Source organism: Muscardinus avellanarius (assembly GCF_963383645.1).
Source record: "Muscardinus avellanarius genome assembly, chromosome: 10".
In the NCBI taxonomy this organism is placed as follows: Eukaryota; Metazoa; Chordata; class Mammalia; order Rodentia; family Gliridae; genus Muscardinus; species Muscardinus avellanarius.
Genome location: NC_137796.1, coordinates 5,607,855 through 5,628,353, shown reverse-complemented (window position 1 = coordinate 5,628,353; position 20,499 = coordinate 5,607,855). Strand labels below are relative to the sequence as shown.

General features: G+C 45.7%; 1 protein-coding gene across 2 annotated transcripts; it reads right to left on the bottom strand.

The window, feature by feature from the left end:
- Window positions 1–7,656: 7,656 nt before the first annotated feature.
- MPHOSPH6 (M-phase phosphoprotein 6) lies at window positions 7,657–19,085 on the bottom strand (the record flags this gene model as incomplete). 2 transcript variants are annotated; one of them, XM_080703374.1, is made up of 5 exons in its annotated part: window positions 7,657–7,789; window positions 8,217–8,317; window positions 10,297–10,387; window positions 16,041–16,153; window positions 19,035–19,085. In XM_080703374.1, 5 exons carry the CDS (start codon window positions 19,083–19,085, stop codon window positions 7,657–7,659), a joined length of 489 nt encoding a protein of 162 aa, XP_080559500.1. The 2 variants fall into 2 exon arrangements, with proteins under 2 accessions (XP_080559500.1, XP_080559501.1); XM_080703375.1 differs by having other exon boundaries at window positions 10,303–10,387.
- Between the last annotated feature and the right edge of the window lie 1,414 nt (window positions 19,086–20,499).

The following is a 20,499-nucleotide window of genomic DNA, read 5'->3' as shown; positions in this document are numbered from 1 at the left end:
CCTCCTACTGGAAGCCAGTCTTTTCAAGAAAGTTCAATAAGAAAACAAAAAACAAAAAACAAACAAAAAAAAACCCTTCCGTTCTTCCTCTTTTCAAGAATGAAAATATATATTCTTCACCAAGGGAGTCAAGAGTGTGTTCGTGTATATTCAAATCCTTATAGCGAGTTGATTTAATGCAAATTGGAATTTTTGAAATAACACAGTACTAATTCTAACACTTTAAGGATTAAAACCAATAAGCTTCCAACATGCATAATTCATATGCAAGAGAGAGCTTTTCTTAGCTTCATAATTAATACTGCCTCCCATGGTTGAAATCATTGGCTTCTATTTAGTGGCTTTCTTGATTTATGTAATTTCTTTATCTATGAGAAGTGAGTTCGAGGAGACTTCAGGCATTTCTTAATTGTCTTCCACTGCTTCCAGGTATAAACTTCAGAAATATCCAACTTCTGGTTTGAAAATGACCAGCTGCTGTCCATGGGTGCTGGTGGGTATTTTCAAATTTGCTCTTGTGTCCCCAGCCTTAACGCCCCAGGCGTCTCTGCCTCAACATGAGGCTAGAAGATTCTTTCACCAGAGAGAATTCCAATGCAAATCAGTCAATCAATCAATCAATCAATCCTGTCAATTCCTGCTGGAGGGCTCAGCTGCCTCTCTTGCTTTTACTAGACACAATAGAAGCAACATCAGACTTGTATGTTTGGCCATTTGGAATTATCCATTTCTGAAAATCCAGATGCCAACTGTCTCAGAATCAAGGGGACGGGGGCCATTATCTATGGAATGATTCTCCTAAATTTAACTACACTACCATCACTGTCTTGTATTAGGATGGCCCAGTTCCCACCCTGACATTCTGGGATTAATTCTTCCCCACCTCTGAAAATTTTCTCTAGAAATATCTATACTGATATACCAGTGTAGATATATCACATATTGCTAATTTTTTTTTTTTTTTTTTTTTTTTTTTGGTGGTACTGGGGTTCCTGGAAGCTCTTCTACCTCCAGGCTACACTCCCAGACCTATTTTATATTTTGAAACAGGGTCGCGCAGCTGGCTTCGAACCTGCGCGATCCTCCTGTCTCCGCCTCCCAAGTGCGGGGATTACAAGCGTGCGCCACCATGCCCGGCACATATTGCTAATTTAAAGAAGTTTTTTTTTTTTTTTTCCTTCCTCCAAACCTGGTCATCCGACTCATACAGGAGGGAATCACAGGGGTTCATAAAAAGCTTCTCAAACTCACTGGTGATCAGAAAAATAAGATGTGTGTGTGCAAATGAAATGGCAGTGAGTGTGACACCTTGCACACACAAACTGGCAAGCATTTTTAAGGTTGGTGAGCGAGGTGTGTAATCCCAGCACTTGGGAGGCTGCAAAAGAGGATCACAGGTTCAAAGCCAGCTTTGGCAACTTAACAAGGCTCCCAGCAACCTACCTCCTGTTTCCCATTATGAAATAAAAAATTGGGATGGGAATGTATCTTGGAGGTAGAATGTCTCTGGGTTCAATACCCTGTACCAATAAATAAATAAGTAAATAAATAAATAAGGTTGGGGTTTTAGCTATTTCTTGCTGTGCAGCAATTTCCCCACAACATTAATGGACAATGCCCTTAAGATCCTTAGAATCAGTCTCTTTTTTTATTACTAGGGGTTGAACTTAAGGGCATGCTACCTCAAGTGATTTAAGCTTAAAATAATCACTGTAATAAATAATAATGGCATTATATTTGCCCTAACTCTGTCACCACCCTCATTTTAACAGAGGGAACAACATAAAAAATTTAAATGAGCCCAGTGTGGTGACGCACGCTTGTCATCCCAGCACTTGGGAGGCTGAGACTGGAGGATCGTGGTTCGTGGACAGTCTCAGCTACTTAGTGAGGCCCTCTGCAACTCAGTGAGACCCAGTTTCAAAGTAAATAATTAAAATAAAAATAGGGCTGGGGGTATAGGTCAGGGGTAGAATGCCCCTGGGCTCCATCCCCAGTACAGCAAAAAGAAAAAAGGAAAAAAAAAAAAAAAAGGAAATTTCAGGATAAAACGTGACTATACTGAGCACATAGACCCTTTCTTGCCATTATTTCCTGAACAACACAGTACAATGCACTTACATAACACCCACATTGTACTGCGTAGTGTAACATGATGTAACGTGTAGCAGAGGATGTGCAAAAACTATCCGCAAACACTATGCCATTTTATGCAAAGGATTTGACAATCCAGAGATGCTCCTATCCTGCGGAAGTCCTGGAACTAAACCCATCAGGATACCTAAGGATGAGCTGGTAGGGAGTGAGTTTGAATATAAGATGTGATACAGTCCACCCACTGGGCCATCAGCACCTACACACAAAGTATTTCTAAACATAGGCTTCCACAGGGATCAAGATGGCAGCGGCAGCAGTGGACAGTATTCAGGAGAGGCAGACAGATCCAATCCAATCCACCCTGAATTTTTGAAAACATCTCCCAGAAAGTAGACTGCCCCTGTTGCACAGGCTCAGGAATTCTGGACAACATACTGTGTAAGAAAAATGTTCGGGGCGCATCAGAGGGAGCCCCGCATGGCTGGGCTGGGCCCACCGTGCTATGCGTCCTGGGGGGCCTCAGTGTAAGGCCACTGCTCTCCTCTACGCTGTGCTGGGGTCTGTAGTGTGCTCTGAGCAGCAGATCCTGCTCTCTGTGGTGAAGCTGTGGGCCTCTAAAAATCCATGTTCTCAGTAGGGAGATAAAATCCATACCGAATACCAGCTAGGTATTCAGGCTCCCAGCTTCTACAAAAGACACATTCTGTTTTCTTTCATTGAAAAAAAAGTTAAAGAAAAAATGGGAATCTCTGTAGACATCCTGCCCATGGTTTTGGGGACCGGGGCCTGCTCCACAGCGAGGCCCAGACTGGAGCCAGCAAGGCTGGAACCTGAGCTAGCGAGGCTGGGACCAGGGCCTGCTCCACAGTGAGGCTGGAACTGGAGCCAGCAAGGCTGGGATGGGGGCCCGCTATACAGTGAGGCTGGAACCAGAGCCAGTGAGGCCAGGACTGGGGCCTGCTCCACAGCAAGGCTGGGATCGGAGCCAACGAGACTGAAACTGGAGCCAGTGAGGCTGGGACCGGGGCCAACTCTACAGCGAGGCCAGAACCGGAGCCAGTGAGGCCAGGACTGGGGCCTGCTCCAGAGTAAAGGGCCAGTGGGTCCCTGCAACTATGTGGTCAGGAAGCACCTGAAGCTGCCACTGCTTCACCTCATCTCTCAGCAGATTCCCAGATCCAAATGACCTCTATTATAAAAAAAATTGATTGTGAGTGGATCATCTCATCAAAGTTACTCAGCTTCTGGTTTTCAGGACTTCAGTAAGTAAGTGGGAATCAGTATGGAAAATAAAAAGACTTTCAAGGAAGAAAGAAACTGTAATTGATCAGATGTGGAGAAGTAGAAACTCTAATACATTTCTGATGGGATTGCAAACTAGTGCAACCACTTTGGAAAACAGTATGGAAGATCCTCAGAAGAAAACGAACTTAGCATATTATCCAGCAATACAACCTCTGGGTATATAACCAAAAGAAAACCAGGTCATAGCTGCACAATTCACCACTGCCAAACTATGGAACCAGCTAAGATGTCCTTCAACAGATGAGTGGATTACAAAATTATGGGATATGTACACAATGGAATTTTACCCAGCCATAAAGGAGAACAAAATTATAGCATTTATAGGGAAATGTCAAAAGAAACCCAAGAAATCGGATGCTTTCCTTAATTATGCAAAAGCTAGGGAGAAATGGGCAACAGGAGGGACTCTAAATGGAGGGAGATCCTATAGAGGAGCCATTAAGGTGACCTATCTGAGGGGATGGGAGGGGGGAGAGGGAAACTCTTGAAAGCACATGATGTACTTAAAGAAACATCAAAGTCAATCACTAAACCAAGCATGGGAAAGAGGGAGGAGGAAGAAACGGGATGGGGATTGGGTAAGGGCAAATTGGGTGATGTGTGCATGTCTATCGCCAGATTTTTATCCCATTAAGATGTATGACTACAATGCACAAATAAAAATTTATAAAAAAAATAGGCTTCCTGCAATGAGACACATCTCTTTATTCCTACTTAAATAACTGTAAATATTCCTTTAAAGAAGATACTGTTGCCGGGCGTGGTGGTGCAAGCTTGTAATCCCCGCGCTTGGGAGGCGGAGACAGGAGGATCGATCGTGCAGGTTCGAAGTCAGCCGCGCTGGCTTAAGAGACCCTGTTTCCGTATTAAGATTTATATTTAGGTCTTTATCTATTTTGAGTTAATATTTGTATATGTGTTAGGTAAGGGTCCAATTTTATTCTTTTTCATTTATTATTATTTTTCAACAATATTTAGTTAAAAGACTATTTCCTCCACCAAAAGTTCATGGAAACCTTGTCAAAAATAACTTGACAATGTATGGAAGAATTTATCTCTAGGCTTTTATTTAGCTCCAATGGTTTATATATCTGCCTTTAGAACAGTACTACACTGTTTCAATTATTGTAGCTTTATATGGTTTGAAATCAGAAAATATACATCTTCTAGCTTTGTTCTTCTTTGAGACTGTTTTGGGTATCTAGAGTCCATATTCCATATCAGGATAGATTTTTTCAGAAAAATAAATAAATAAATGTATGATAGTTTCACCTAAAAAAAAAAAAGAAGAAGAAAAAATATTCTCTGGTAAGAAAGAAAGCAAAAAGAAATATTGAAATGTTATCTTTAAGTCATCAAAAGTTTGGTACCAGACAAATGAAACTGTTATGTGAGATTATCAATGTTAATATTGTATAAATTGCTATAATACTAGATGTCAACCAGTAAGCCAAGCATGAGAAGGAGGGATGGGGAGGGAATGGGATGGGGATCGTGGTAGGGGCTAACTGGGCGAGATGTGCATGTATGTCTACAAAAGTATTTTCTTTATACCACTATGATGTATGAATACATTGCACCAATAAAAAATAAATTAAAAAAAAAAAGAGACCCTGTTTCCAAATGAAAATATAAAATAGGTCTGTGAGTGTCGCCCAGAGGTAGAAGGGCTTCCAGGAACCCCAGTACAACCAAAAAAAAAAAAAAAAAAAAGATATTGTCCCCTTTTCTCCAAAATGAGACACACGTGTCCAGCAGATGTGGTCTCAGCGCTTGGGCAAGTCACACTATTCATCTCTTTGTTAATTCAAACTAAAATTTAGCCACAGTCCCATCTGAATATTCTTAAGACCAAATAGCAAAGTTGACTTCCTAAAAAACATAAAATTTGTATTTTTTTGCAGAGGGCCTAAGTAGCCGAGGCTGGCCGTGAACCTGCGATCCTCCTGTCTCAGCCTCCTGAATGCTGGGATTACAAGTGTGCGCCACTAAAAGGCATAATTAGGGTGAGATGAAATTAGCGCATACGTGCGCGTGTGTGCGTGCACACACACACACACACACACACACACACACACACACACACACACACACACACGTGAGGCCTTGTCTAACTGGTCACAGGCTACAGTTGAAACATTTCATTCTCACATTCCCTGTCCTCTTCCCTCAGTTCTCAGGGTTGTGTGGTAGGAAGTCTCAAAACTTCAGTCTAAAGAGTCAAAACCTCCCCCTCTTTAGAGTGGTTGCCATTTTTCATTACAATTCTATTGGACATGGAACTGCTAATGATGCTCCGGCAAGTTCCCTGGGCTCCCGGTGCTGTTGTCTCTCACCCACTGGGCTGAACATGAATCTCCTTTGCTGCCAGGGAGCTAGCCAGAGCAAATCAAGCCCTTTGCCAGTTGTTCAGCGGTCTGTTTCTGGCTTAAGGGAACCACTGTTACATTCCCTGGTGGCAGCAGTCCTCCCTCAGGAATCCACCAAGGGAAGGCAGGAAGCACGTGACCTGAGCACTGGGAGAGGAGCCAGGCGCTCTACCTCTGCTTGATTCTGGACCATGAGACTGGATTTAGCGACAAGCTTTGCACTGATCATGGTTCCAAGCCTAAGTTTCGTTTTATCAACTGCGTCTTTAGCATAGACTACCCCACCATCCTTATGCTGCTGTGATGGAGACATAGTGAGGGGACATTAGAAACCCCAAGGCATAAGCTCACTGCCCTGCTTCTTCTACTGCGAAATGGGTTCACCACTCAGAATTCGCGGTGCCAAGCAGCACGAGTGTGGCTGAGTCAGCCAACGAGGGGGCCGTGGTGCTGGGGAGGCGGGAGAGCAGCTTCCAAGTGGTCCTCCGAGATGGAGCGGAGGGTTCTCGCCCTCCTGACGAAGAGGGCCGAGAGTCCACCTCCAGTCCACCTCCAGCCCCATTTCAGTTTGTACTTTGAAAGTCTCACTACTTGCTGAGAATGTCCTCGAACCTGTGACCCCTGTCTCAGCCTCCCAAGTTCTGGGATTAGAGGGTGCAGCACTGTGCCCAGCTCAGATTCTTCAAATTCACTTTTAAAAAAAAATAATTTATCAGATAACTGAGGTCACAGAACCCAAATCTAGAGATGCAGGAGAGGAGCCGTGCACCTCATTCATATGTCGGTAACAAGACTAAATGAGACCTGCAGTATCTGCCAACGGGTGGCATGAAATTAATTCCACGTACTTTTGTACTTAATATTGTGAATGGGATTCAGACCAGGGGTTAGTCTAGACAATAGTCAATTCTACTAGACTGTACTGTAAGAAAGTGATGTGTTTCTGACCCATAAAAAGCAATTTTTTATGGTTTAGTATATTAGCATATTCTAAACTAATGGCCAGCTTTTTTTTTTTTTTTTTGGTGGTACTGGGGGTGGAACCCAGAAACCTTCTACCTCCAGGCTACACTCCCAGACCTATTTTATATTTTTATTTGGAAACAGGGTCTCACTAAGTTGCTAAGAGCCTAAGTGGCTGAGGCTGGCTTCGAACCTGTGAGATCCTCCTGTCTCAGCCTCCCAAGCACTGGGATTACAAGCGTGCGCCACCATGCCCGGCTAATGGCCAGCTTTGGAAAGTTTGGATAAAACTTCAATTTGGATAAAAGTTCTATTACTGAATTAAAATTATTCTTTGAAAGCGTAAGAAAATTAAAAAAGCATATGGAAACTGACTTTTATTATAGAACATTTTTTTAAAAATTAAATACCTACAGAAAAGAGCCACAATACCATGAGCTGACATAACCTGGTAGCATACAGATATTTTAGGCTTATTCACTGTGGATAAATTCTCATGACATCTGATTACAAAATGAACATATGAATTACCTGACACAGTTAATTTAAAAACAAAACATAAACCTAAGGGCAATTTAAACACTAGCACTAATTTGTAAGAGGCCACTCAAGGTCACTGACTGGAGAACTATATATATGTATATAAAAATCCTGAGGTCAAAAATCTTTAGGAAGCCACTGTGTGCCTATATAGGCCTGAAAGCCAAGGCTAGCACCCAACTCTTGCTGAATACCATCAGGAAAAGGATGTATGACATCCATCACACATCTGTTTCAAAAACAGTGTGTTTCCAAAATTACGCGTTTCTTTACACATAAGCGTGACGGCATTAACGACTACAGAGACGCCATCGCCATCAGGACGAGTTGCAAACAGGCTGCCTCCCAGCCAGGCCCCCCAAGCCGTGCTTCAGGCAGCCTTTCAATCTTGGGGCTTTAAAAACATCTTCTTCGTCTTAATTGGTTTTATGTCTCCATTTTCATCTTCTTCGTAATTGGCACGGTCTCTCTTCTTGGCAAACTTTTTCCCAATTGTTCCCACCAAGGTCTCATATCTGTTAACATGATATACAACACATGTTTAATCTTAAATAAAGTAGAAATGAAGTCTTGTCAAGAATATCAAACCAAATGCAACAAAGAGAATATGAAAAATAAAAACTATGCTTAAAACACGTCCGATTTTAAGTTGGGGAGCTTTTCTGTTAGAATGCTCACACTTTTCGCTGGTTTTTTGTTTCTGCATGGCTGTAAGTTAACTGAGATGTACATTTCTGCCCAGGTAGGAGCAGCCTGGGAAGGAGCCCTGACTGCCGCCTTGGCAGACGCAGGGCCACCGCATCGCGGTGAGAGGCGGAGTCCGTGCGACCTCCCCCGGGTGCTCGTGTTAGAGCGTCGGTGGGCTGCGGGCAAGAGTGGACCTGGGCAGCCGGCGCTGCCGGCCGCAGACTGCAGAGCCGGCCCACACACAGAACCCGTTACCTTCTAGCCATTTCTTCATCTGACACGTCCAGCTCCACTGTTTCGTCTCTATCTTCATATTCTTCTCCTCTATTCTTAGCATTCATCTGAAGCATTAATTTCTGAAAAATACACCAATGGTGATATTAGGGCCAGAAAAGGCCTGTGAAAGAGAACCAAAGTCAGACTTAACTGAAGGTGGAGACATGGAAGTCAGACTCCTGAGTCGGACTCATAAGGAATTCCCCGCAACACCTCACACTGCCCATGGCAACAGAGCTCACGTCTGAACCCGAGCAGATGACGCCCTGTCAGATTATTGTGTCAGTGAAGTTGAGTAGACTCCAGATCACAAATCTTACTGCGTGTCGCTCCTACTCAAGGTGGGCCCATCATTAACACAATTTAGCCAGAAAGAAAAAGGGAACTTTCAGATTTCCTCTCAACGTCCCATCTTTAAGAGGTAGAGGGGAAGGGAGGAGTACCTCAGTCATCAGCAATTTTAAATGCATCTGCTGGTGGTGGCGGTGGGGTGGGACAGGACGGGGCGGGCGGCAGCCACTCCAGGCTGGCCCTGGCGTCATGGATGGGGTCTGCCCCTGCCTCCTCCCCCCAGCCTCAGGGGGGGCCATGGCTCACAGATGGAAAGCCAGGCTCAGCCCAGCCTCTCCGCCTCCTCTCACATCTGCCTTTCAGGACAGTTACCCACACAGATGAAAAATATAAAAACTAAAAAGAAACAAAGAGCAATACTGTTATAATCAAAGGAGAATAAGGAAGGCAGGTGGAGGAGAGAAATCTTAACTAGTTCTTTTAACCCTTACAGAACCAACAATAAAATAGTTAAAACCTTTTCCCAGTGTAGGATCTGTTATTAGGGCCTTCTTCTGACAACCCCACTCTAAATTCCGGGGGCAGCACCGCTCTCTTCTTCCATGGTGTCAGACAGGGTTTGGAGAGCATGTCGACCCAAAACCCTGTTCTTTGGACTTCGCACACCAATAAGCTTGACTTTTCTTCTCTTTGTCTCACAACCCCCCTGCCTTCCCATCTAAAGCTTAGAGCAGGCCAAAGCAAAGAAACCATATATTAAAATCAAACATAGTAAGTGTTGGCTTTGTGTAAACACAGCACCTTAATTATCACACTCACCTCTCCCTGCCAACAAAAGGAGAAAAGAAAACCAACCTAAACCTTTACATAAACCAATTGGTGGTAGGACTAGGGCTTACTGGGGGAGGGGGGGGGGTTTCTGGCAGCAACAGAACCAGCTCTCCCCCAGGGGTGGGGGGTGACTGCCCAGCAGGGGATGCCTGGAGAGAGAGCTTTAGTCTTCACGCCTGGGTTGGGGAGGGGCGTGTGTGCTGCCAGCAGCTAGCAGGTCATAGAGAGTCCAGGGGTGCTGCGGGACAAGCCACCACCAAAAAGCACAGGTGGCCCAATGGGTAGGAAGCCCGGCATCGGGGGTGTCTACAGACTAAAGACCTGTACCACAAACGCCTATCTGGATGGTCAAGGGACAGGGGTTTTTAACATATGCACCAGAGTTCTAATAAAGTGTGTTAAATAAAGGTCTGCTTTCCTGCAAACCCGAGGCACGGCATTCAAACACACACACATCAGTTCCAATGTACATATTCATTTTTTTGAACAAACTTTCCTAAGGATTCACTTAAAAATCTATTTACAAGCTTGGATTAAAACCTATGCATTAAAAAGTCAAATTATATAGTTCTTAGTAGTACTTTCCATTAGAAAAGATACACTTACACATATGAGAAAATAATTTTTTTTTTTTACAAAAGCATCATATGAATAAAATGTTGACATTCTGGTAAAAGACTTGAGTTGAAATTCAATACAGTAGCACCGTCAGGGACTGCATGCTGCTCTATTAAATTATCTGCTCAATTCTTCCATAAAACTAGGCTGCAATGCCTGCAATTTCCTTAAATAGCTATGGCAATATTTCAAGACTTGTTACTTTCTTTATAATGAGGAGAAACTGTACCTGGTGGGGAGAAACCTGAGTCAATTACTGGCTGGCAGAAAAAAAACTCAATTGGAGAAATTTTAAATTTGAAGCAATTATATTTAATACCTCAACTTCGGGATTAAATCCTCTGAATGACATTCTTCCATACAGAAGATCTTCACATAACAAGAAACTCTGCTCTTCTATTATGAAACTCCTAAATGGGAAATAAACCTGCATCAATAGCACATCTATTCCAACCAAGCAAAGCAGGTAAAGATCAAGACTCTGAATGACAAAAACCCATCATATGGCTCTCGGTGGGATCAAGTGACAATGCTGTGAGAATTCTCACCCAGGGTTAGAAATAAAATCAGATTAATTTGGGCAGCAAAGGCATTAGGAGACGAGAGGGCTACAGGCTGGAGGCACGGCTCTTATAAACACCACCACGCATGAATGGCTACAGGAAGCAAGAGTAAATTATAAAAAAACCTGAACTTTCTGAATTTGAAGAAGAAGAATAAATAAATAAAAACATATGCAGGAGCGGCCTGGGCAGCCTTCACAGAGTTTCATAGTTGGAGGGCTTAGTGATGAGCGCCAGGCTGAGGACCAGCTATGGACGACTTATGCAGAAAAGGAATTTTTTTTTTTTTTTTGCGGGTCTGGGGATGGAACCCAGGGGCATTCAACCTCCGAGCTATACCCCCTGCCCTCTGTATTTTGAAAACGGTCTCACTGAGTTGCAGAGGGTCTCACTAAGTAGCTTAGGCTGTCCGTGAACCGCGATCCTCCAGGTCTCAGCCTTCTGAATGCTGGGATGACAAGCGTGCGCCACCACGCCCGGCAGGAATTCATTTTAAGATCACGGAGAAAACTGAATGGGCAGAGAGTGGGCAGAAAGCCAGCTAAAGCCAAAGGCATGCTCCAGACTGTGCCAGTGGAAGGGGCACACTCCAGAGAGCAGACTGTGCCAGTGGAAGGGGCACACTCCAGAGAGCAGACAGTGTCAGTGGAAGGGGCCACACTCCAGAGAGCAGACTGTGCCAGTGGAAGGGGCCACACTCCAGAGAGCAGACTGTGCCAGTGGAAGGGGCCACACTCCAGAGAGCAGACTGTGCCAGTGGAAGGGGGCACACTCCAGAGAGCAGACTGTGCCAGTGAAGGGGGCCACACTCCAGAGAGCAGACTGTGCCAGTGGAAGGGCCACACTCCAGAGAGCAGACTGTGCCAGTGGAAGGGGGCACACTCCAGAGAGCAGACTGTGCCAGTGAAGGGGGCCACACTCCAGAGAGCAGACTGTGCCAGTGGAAGGGGCACACTCCAGAGAGCAGACTGTGCCAGTGGAAGGGGCACACTCCAGAGAGCAGACTGTGCCAGTGGAAGGGGCCACACTCCAGAGAGCAGACTGTGCCAGTGGAAGGGGCACACTCCAGAGAGCAGAGGCAATCCGGCCCACTGCCTCCACGAGGGAGGGATTCGCCCCGGGCCGCAGGTTCAGCACCCAGGCGGGCCGGAATCCACAGGCAGTGAGCACAGCAGGAAGCAAATGCCTGGCCACAGGTGGACAGGTGGAGGCGGGCCCTTCTTCTCATCAACATGCAGTCGCTCAGCAAACACCTATGGGCCAGACTGGGCAGGAGCCTTCCCCAGAAGAGCCAGGACTCGGATGCCCCGGCTCACGAGGGGCTCCAGACAATAAAGAAGACAGCTTTAGCAGCCAGTGGATAAAAATAAGGCAGGCGATTCCATTCCAGGCCCCCGCCACAGCCAGATGTAAGAGAGGTCAGAATAGAAAAGTACTTTCAGACCAGGACAAAACATCAGGCTGGGACACCTGAGAGGAGAAAGCCTGACCTGAAAGGCAGGTTTCTGCCTGCGGGTGGTTTCCAGACTCTGGAGCAGGGAGTGGGGAGGACACAGCCCTGGGGACTGCACAGGTGGCTGGAACAGGAAGAGATGGGGACACGAAGGGGACCCAGGGCCGCTCCCGGTCCGGTCTCTCGGATCTCTGGCTGAGTACCAAGCGGTGTAGGCACAGGGCGAATCCACAGGACCTGGAGAGCAACTATCAGGGACTTTCTAGAAGGAAATTATCTGGCACATTAGCTTTCTGTGGCTGCTGATACAAATTAAAAACAAAACAAAACTGGTGGCTTAAAACATTAGTAATTTATGCTCCCAGTTTTGGAGACTGGAAATGCAGACTCAGGGTGCTGGGAGGAGACCCCCAGAGGCGTCAGGAGAATCCACCCTTGCCTCTCCAGCACCAGGCGCAGCCACACTGCTTGACTTGGGGCTCCGTCGCTCCATCTTTCCCTCCATGGAGCAATGCCTCTGCTGTGTGCTGGCTCTCCCTTGGCCTCCCTCTTACGAGGTGGAACCTTTAGGACTGGACAGAGGTCCTTAGGTTACGGGGTGCTGTCCTTGGAGGGAGGGAGTGCTGGCCTCCTGGAGTGAGTTCCCACAGAAGGAACTCTCAGTCAGGACATCCCCTAAGATGTCCTTGCTAGAGCCCCGCTGATACCAGTGTCATGTCCTTGAAACCCCAGAACTGGGACCTAAATAAACCTCTTTTTGTTTCTAGAGTTCCCTGGCCTCAGGCACCTCATTATAGTAATGGAAATGGACTAATACACAAGGAAACATATGATTGCATTTAAGATCCACCCAGATCATCCAGGATAATTCCTCACCTAAAGATCCTCAGCTTAATCACAGCAGCAAGGTCTATTTTGTCACAGAGGGTAATAATTTGAGGTCCCAGAGATGAGGACCTCAAATATTATATGGGGAAATTCTTCACAGCCTAACACACCTGGAAAAGAAAATTTATCCTATAACTATAGGTTGAACAAACATCAGAGCTTATGGAGAACAGGGAGGAGTTCTCCGTCTCTAGCCCAGAGGAAGGACCAAGCTGAATGCCCAGTGACACCAAGCAGAAGGGCCGCATCTTAGGAGTAGGGCTTGTTCAACCTTGGAGCAAAAGCCATAAACCCACTTCAATAAAAACAGTACGAAGACTGACACCTAAATTCATTGTCTAACAGAACAAAATTCAACGCTGTTAAAATAGACGAACTCCAGGTGGCTTGTAATGTTTACTTACACACACACACACACACACACACACACACACACACACACACACACACACACACACCCATGCAGGGAAGCAGGGAAACAAAACCCTGATGAGCAGGAGAAAAACAAATCAATAGAAAGAGGCGATGGAATGAGTAGAAAAGGACTTTAGTAATTATAAATATGCTCAAGAAATATTTCTGTGTGTGGTATGAGGTATTGAATCTAAGGGTTTGGTTCTACTTCTAAGTTACACCCAGTCCTATTTTTTAATTTTTGTTTTGGTGGTACTGGGAATTGAACCCAGGAGCATTCTACCTCTGAGCTGCACCTCCAGCCTTATTTTTTATTATTTATTTCTAAAACAGGGTTTCACTAAGTTGCGGAGGGCCTCACTAAGTAACTGAGGCTGACCATGAACCTACAATCCTTCTGTCTCAGCCTCCCAAGCACTGGGATTACAAGCATGTACCACCACGCCCAGACCTGTTTTTTAATTTTTGAGATGGGATTTGCTAAGTTGCTGAGGCTGGCCTCAAATCTGGGATCCTCATGTCTAAACCTTTCAAGTACTAGCCTTCCAACTGTGTGCTCTACCACGCCGGGCTTTAGGAACCGAAGTGAAAAATGGATGCAATGAAGAAACCCAAGTTATGAGTGGAAACTGCAAGAGGACCAGAGAGAAAGGACAGAACTGGAAAAAGAACTGAAGTCAAAAACTGGCAGTCTGAGATCTTTTAAAGAAAGTGAATTCAGCATTAAACATCTTTCCACAGAGAACTGCATATCCAGGTGGTTTCACTGGTGAATTTTATCAAACATTTAAGGAACAAATAATATCTGTTTTACACAAACTAAGAAGTAACTCATTTTATGGTACAAACTAAAGATATTACAAAAAAAAATCTATAGTCCAAGATCTTTTATGGATTTATATGCAAAAATCATCAGTAAGATACTGGCAAACTGAATTTTTAAAATATAAAAGTATTACAAATAATGACCAAATAAGCATTAATGACCAAATAATGACCAAATAAGGAATGTAAAGTCATTCTGATATTCAAAATTCAACATAATCCGCAGCATATTGACAAAGTAAAGAAAAGCCATAAAAGCTCATAAAAAACGAACAAAATTCAACATGGTTTGTGATGGACGCCCTCACAAATCAGGAAGAAAAGGCAAAGTCTCTGACACTGATAAGAGCACGTCGTCCTAGGGGTGAAGAGTCAATGCTCTCTCCTGACCAAGACCAACAATCCCCGGACAACTCACCACTGCGGTCCAAGCCTGCGCAGGAGGTCCCAGCCGCCAAGGAAAGCTAAGGCAGGAAACGGAAGCTCCGACCTCCAGCCGTGCCCGGAAAGGTGGCAGCTCTCCTCGTGGCCGTCTCCTCGCCTACCCCAACCCACGACACAAGCAAGGAGGCAGTGCACTGCGTGGGGGGCACCTCTCCGCCCTGAGCACACCTTGGCGGGCTCTGCTGCGCTCTCCGCCCTGCCAACGCCCTGGGCAAATATACACACATCAACAGGACACTGAGCGATGGCAAAAGGTTATTCTTTACCTTCTAAGGAAAGAAATCTAGAGGCCATTTTCTGGGAACAATATATTGTTTTGGAGAGGGGAGAGAGAGAGAGAGAGAGAGAGAGAGAGAGAGAGGGAGGAAGGAGGGAGAGAGGGAGAGGAAGAGAGAGAGAGAGAATGAACGAGAATTGAAAATAAATTACTGTCCTGCTCTTCAGTAAACACTTGGAAACCTGGTGCAAGCTTGGTTCAACTGTGGCTCTGGTTAAGTACTGATCCTTTCCTGCCCGCCACCTCCTGGTGGGAAAGACTGTTTTTAGAAAAGGATAAGGTCCAGAGAAAGTCAGAAAAATAAAAGGAAATATAGCATGGTAAATAAAAGAACAAATGATTGGGAAAGAAAAGACACATCCGTGCCTGAAAAGAGCAGCATCGCCAGGCATTTGACAAAAGTTTAAGTAAAGCCACATAACACACAGCTTACTACGAAAATGATCAGGGGGGAAAAATGATAAATGGCTTCTGGGAGGAGTGAGATGAATAAATGAGGCATGCCTGTCACTTCTTCATTCACACCAGCTTCTCAAGCACCGACAAGCAGAGGCTGCAGAGAACCTGTCTCCTGCGCCCCCGACTTTGGCACTAACTAGCGGGGTGGCTCAGGGCACTCCCCTCCCTTAAGCTCCAGGAGCTCAAGTGCACACTGGTTGGTGACACAAGGCTCTCGCGCTTGATATGGGATCCAGTCACTCAAGGGTGGAAGGGTCCTAGCTCAGCGCCGGAACACTCTCAACTCACTAAATGTTCACTAGCTGAAATGGTTTTAAATGTGCAACGATTGAAGACAGAAACAACAGGAACAACAAAAACCCCCGACCTGCCTTGAGAACAATTGTTACTGAAACAAAACTGAAGAGGCCTGCAGCACGCGCACAGTATGTGGGGCTTAATGTGATGGTATATTATAGCTTCCCCTAACAGGTCCCCTGTTATCATCAGATGTGTGGGCCAGATTCCTTTATTAAACATGAAAAGAGGACAGTGTTATAAATGATGGCTGAGCGCCAGTAAAAATGTATAAACCCACGTGGAACTTTTACAGATTTAATAGTTTTTAGAAAACTATTTGCAAGGTTAACTAGAGAAAGCGAGCAGAAACTATTTTATGTTACTGGAACGATGAGCCAAATTTGTAGGGATTTTCCTCTCACGGACCCGGGCATCATCAATATAAACACTAATAAACCCACTCTTTCTCTTTCAGCTCCGGCAAATCCAAGTACCAGTGCTCTTCACTGATGATCTTCTTTTCTTCCTCTTCCAGTTGTCTTTTGGTTTCCAAGTCCAATCCCCTCTGCATGAACTGTCAAAACAGAATCCAAAAACACATCAGCACCTTGTCCGTCCCACATTACTGGTGCTCGGACTGCGCTTGGTACACCGAGAGTTCAGTAAATGCCCTGAGTGTCAATGAACCTAGGCCCGTATTTCCAGACCCTTCTTGGACGGTTCCTGTAAATGCCAATGCCTTATCTTATGGCTAAAATTCTTGGTGCTGCAACTCACCGGTCCTGTCCTGCTGGCCTTTATCTCCCATTTTTAATCAGGCAGATATTATTTCATATATAGTCATATATATATATATTTGTTTGGTACGTATGGAAAGGAAAGAACATGCTGTGGATGAGCCAAGCACCTCTGTCTTAGGTCGCAGTTCAATTCTCCTGACTATAGCATCTCAACAGATACTCTAATACTAGTGACTTCGCCTTCCTCACAACTAGGGGCCCGAAGTAGGCTGTGGGAAACCACAGTACTCGGCCTGGATGTCTGCTGCAGTAAATAAAGTTTTATTAGAACACAGTCACGCTCAATTGGCTCACAGTGGCAATGGCAGAGCTGCGTGGTTGCAACAGAGATGCCTAGCCCATAAGCCTGCAATATTACTATGTGACCCTTTACAGGAAACATCGCCAAGCCCTGAAAGAGATACAAATCACAAACAGGCACCTTCTCCCCAAGCAATCCGTCACACTGGCAAGCCTTCTGCCTACATCCTTCCTCCTCTTTCTAGTTCTCATCTGGATCACCCTCCACTCCCCAACTGCTGACCAGGTCAGTGGAGTTCAAGAGCACTGCAAACAAATGAGTCAGGATTCAACACTCAGCGCGCTCACACTTGCCCCACACACTGGCTCTGATGCTCAGTGCAGCTGCTCTGCGTCTTTCCACAGTGCACTCTATCTGTATAACCGCGCCTCCTGCCATCCTGCCGGGGATGACTGGAGAGGCCAATCCATATCGGGAACCTGGGAATTTCCCCCCTTCCTTTGCTCCCGATGACCAGTGGAATTTTCCCCACCCACTTGGGTACCTGTAGGTGATTGTTTTGTTAATTTCTTCCTTCTTAACTCCAGAGTTAGATCCTCAGTCTAAGCCCTAATCATCCACTTCATTTGGCTTATTTCAAAAACTAAAAATTACTGCTGAAACACTTCATCTACTCCATTTCTCTGAAATCAATGTGATTACAAACTGTTAAACCAAAAAATAAAAAAAAACTCAGTTCAGTAAAGATTCAAGTTCCGCTAACATGCACAAAATAAGCCCTTTACGAGCTGTAAGCAATTTTTCCTCCTCCCTCCTTCATCCTACTCATCCCTAGTTACACCCTAGCTCAAACTTCTTCAGACCTTGCACCTGTAATGTTTCCTTTCCAGCCTTCAAGCATTACTTATACCTTTCTTTCTTTTTTCTTGGAGTTTCCACCACTCCCTAAACATGACATCCAGGGGTTTGCCTCTCTCCTGAAGTACAGACAGTCCCCAACTCAAACTAGTTGGGCTTAATGAATTTTGGCTTTACTATGGTGGGGAAGCGTTACCCATTCAGTAGAAATAGCGATTCAGCGTCCGATCTTTTCCTGGGCTAGCCACATGTAGTATGCTACCATCTGGTGATGCTGGGCGAGCCACAGTTCCTAGTTGGCTTCACAATCTCGAGGGTAAACAACTGGTAGGCTAGAGTGCACTGTTTGGCTAAGCTAGTGTGTTTGGTAGGCTAGGTGTGTTACGTGCACTTTTATGATTTTGTCAATTTGTGATGGCTTTAATCAGAACATAATCCCATAGTGTTGTGTGTTCAGTAGCTAGAACAGAGTGGTAATTAAGGGCAAGGACTCTGAGGGCCAGCTGCCTTCATTCCAGTCCTCACTAGCTTTAGACATGCCCCTTCTGTTTTAGTTGTTTCAGCTGTCGAGAGGGACAATAACTATAGCCTCCTTAAAGGGTTATTTTGCTAATTACATGGCTTATGATACACCAAGCATTATTACAGTGTCTGGCATATAGCAAAGACTATAAATATTTGCTATCAGTATTATCTAAGCTTTTTTTTGATGTTGTTCCACTTCGATTTCGAATTTAAAAATCAATTAAAAATCCAATTTGCTTAAAGTTGGGTGACAACCAACTCACTTTCACTCAACTGTTAAATTCCCTCCGATTTTTGCAACTGCAAACCCCCTCCAGATCGACAGAACTCCTAGATGGTCGTTCTGACTGCAATTCTGTGCCCTGTCTGGCTTTTTTCCACTAACATATTCTCCACAGGCCAGTTAAAATGATCTTGAAACGTAAGTAACAGAGTTAACGAGACTGCTCCCCGTGGTCAAGAGCGTCCTACTCGTCATAAACTAAATGGGGGAAAATCCTCAATCTGGCCTCAAATTCCCTGCCGGTGACGACCACAGCCTCCTTTCCCAGCCCCACTTTTTGCTGCTTGCCTTCCGACATACTCGTTTATCTTTAGTTTTGGGAAATTTTCGTGTTTTTCTTTCCTTTTCAGACTTAGGGTCTCGCTTTCCCCTACTTTTGGGGCGCTATCTCCCCCAGCCTCCCCTTAACTCTCAATTTCTACTTAGGAACCATTTCCCACGACGGCCCCACTAAGTTCCCAGGTCCCCGGCGCTCCTGCCACCCTGCTCTTGCTACACGGTCCTCACTGCCTGCTGCTGCGTATGCAAACTCCTTTCCGACCGTGGACTACACCAGACAGAGCCTAATTCATAATCCGGTTCCCAGTGCTAACGCTGGGGAGGGACCTCGTAAATGAATGAACGCCGGGGCTGGAGGCCTTCCGCGGCCTCTCTGGCGTCCCCCGTCTTCCTGTTGCCTCGGCCCCGGCCTTGTCCGAAGGTCCCGGGGCCTGCCGCCCCGCCCGGCTCTGCGAGCCCCCCCCCGCACCTTCATGCGCAGCAAGTTCTTGGACAACTTGGTCTTGCGCTCGGCCGCCATCTTGGCTCCAGCACCGCGCCGCGCGCTCCGGAACGGAGCCCCCGCCGCGCATGCGCGCAGCCGCGCGCCCGGTGACGTCACACGCGGGCGCCCGCCCCGCCCTGGGCCCCGCCCCGCGTCTAGTGCGCAGGCGCTTTCGTGTGCTGCGCGCGTCGGGTCGGGGAGCGCTCGGCTCTCGGAGAAGTTGGGGAAAGGACTCGAACCCCAGCGCGGCGAAGGCGGGTGTCGTCCGCCGGACGCTTTATTTAACCGGGCGGCGGGCGCCATGTCTTCCCACCGCTTCAGAGTAGGCTCCTGAGGTGGAGGTGTCAGACTGGGTAAGCCCAGGCAGGCCAGTGCTGCACATGCCGCGGAGGCCGGGTCATATCCGCCATTAAGTTACCCGCATCGATGTGCCTCAATGGGCTCTCTCATCATCCCTCCCCCTTTTTTGTTTGTTTTTTTAAAATGCAGTCTCACTAAGTTGCAGTTGCCTTGAACTCGCAGCCCTCCTGTCTCAGCATCTCTTCTCTCTCGGGAAGAATAGCAGTAAGGGGTATAGTCAGGGCTTCAAAGACGTCTACACGTGAGAAGGCATTGGCTGAAGCTGAAGAATTGAAAGAACATCGAAAAGAAAGCGAGTAGCCAAAGTAGTATATTTTTTAACAAAGAAAAATAAGCCGGGCGTGGTGGCACACGCTTGTAATCCCAGAATTTGGGAGGCTGAGACAGGAGGATCGCGGCTCGCGGCCCAGCCCCAGCTACTCTTAGGCCCTTTGCAACTCAGTGAGACCCTGTTTCAAAATAAAGAATAAAAAATAGGGCAGGTGGTGTCGCTCAGAGGTAGAATGCCCCAGGGTTCCATCCCCAGAGCTGCAAGAAAAAAAAAAAAAAAGGAAAAAGAAAGATAACGCTTTATTATTCAGTGCTCTTTGTACCCCGAAAAGATATTTGCACACCAGCCACAGGTCCCACACTTTGAAAAACACCCACCGAATAGTATTTCAGCTAATACCATGCTCTGTGTGCCAAATTCTTGAGCTGGTTACCTTACCCCATAAGAACTCTGAAGAAGGTATTGCTGTTACTTAATAGGGAACGTGAGACCCAGAGAGAGCAAGGGACCTGTGCATCCGTGTTAAAGCTGAATATAAAAAGCACTTTTGATAGAGCCCTGAAGGTTTTCTCAGTGGAGTAAATACATCATAATGTGGTAATTGGGTACAGAAACTCAAATAGAAGTGAAATGCTGCATTACAATGGTGTACAAGCACACTTGACTGCCTTTTCCTGGAACAGACATTCTGGCATGGTGAGTAGAAGGAAAGAAAATAATGGAAATATATATATTTTTTTCATGAAAGAAAATAGCGATACAACAGAAGGACTTTTAGGGTTACTTTAAATAAGGTAGCCCAAAATGGCCCTGTTGCTA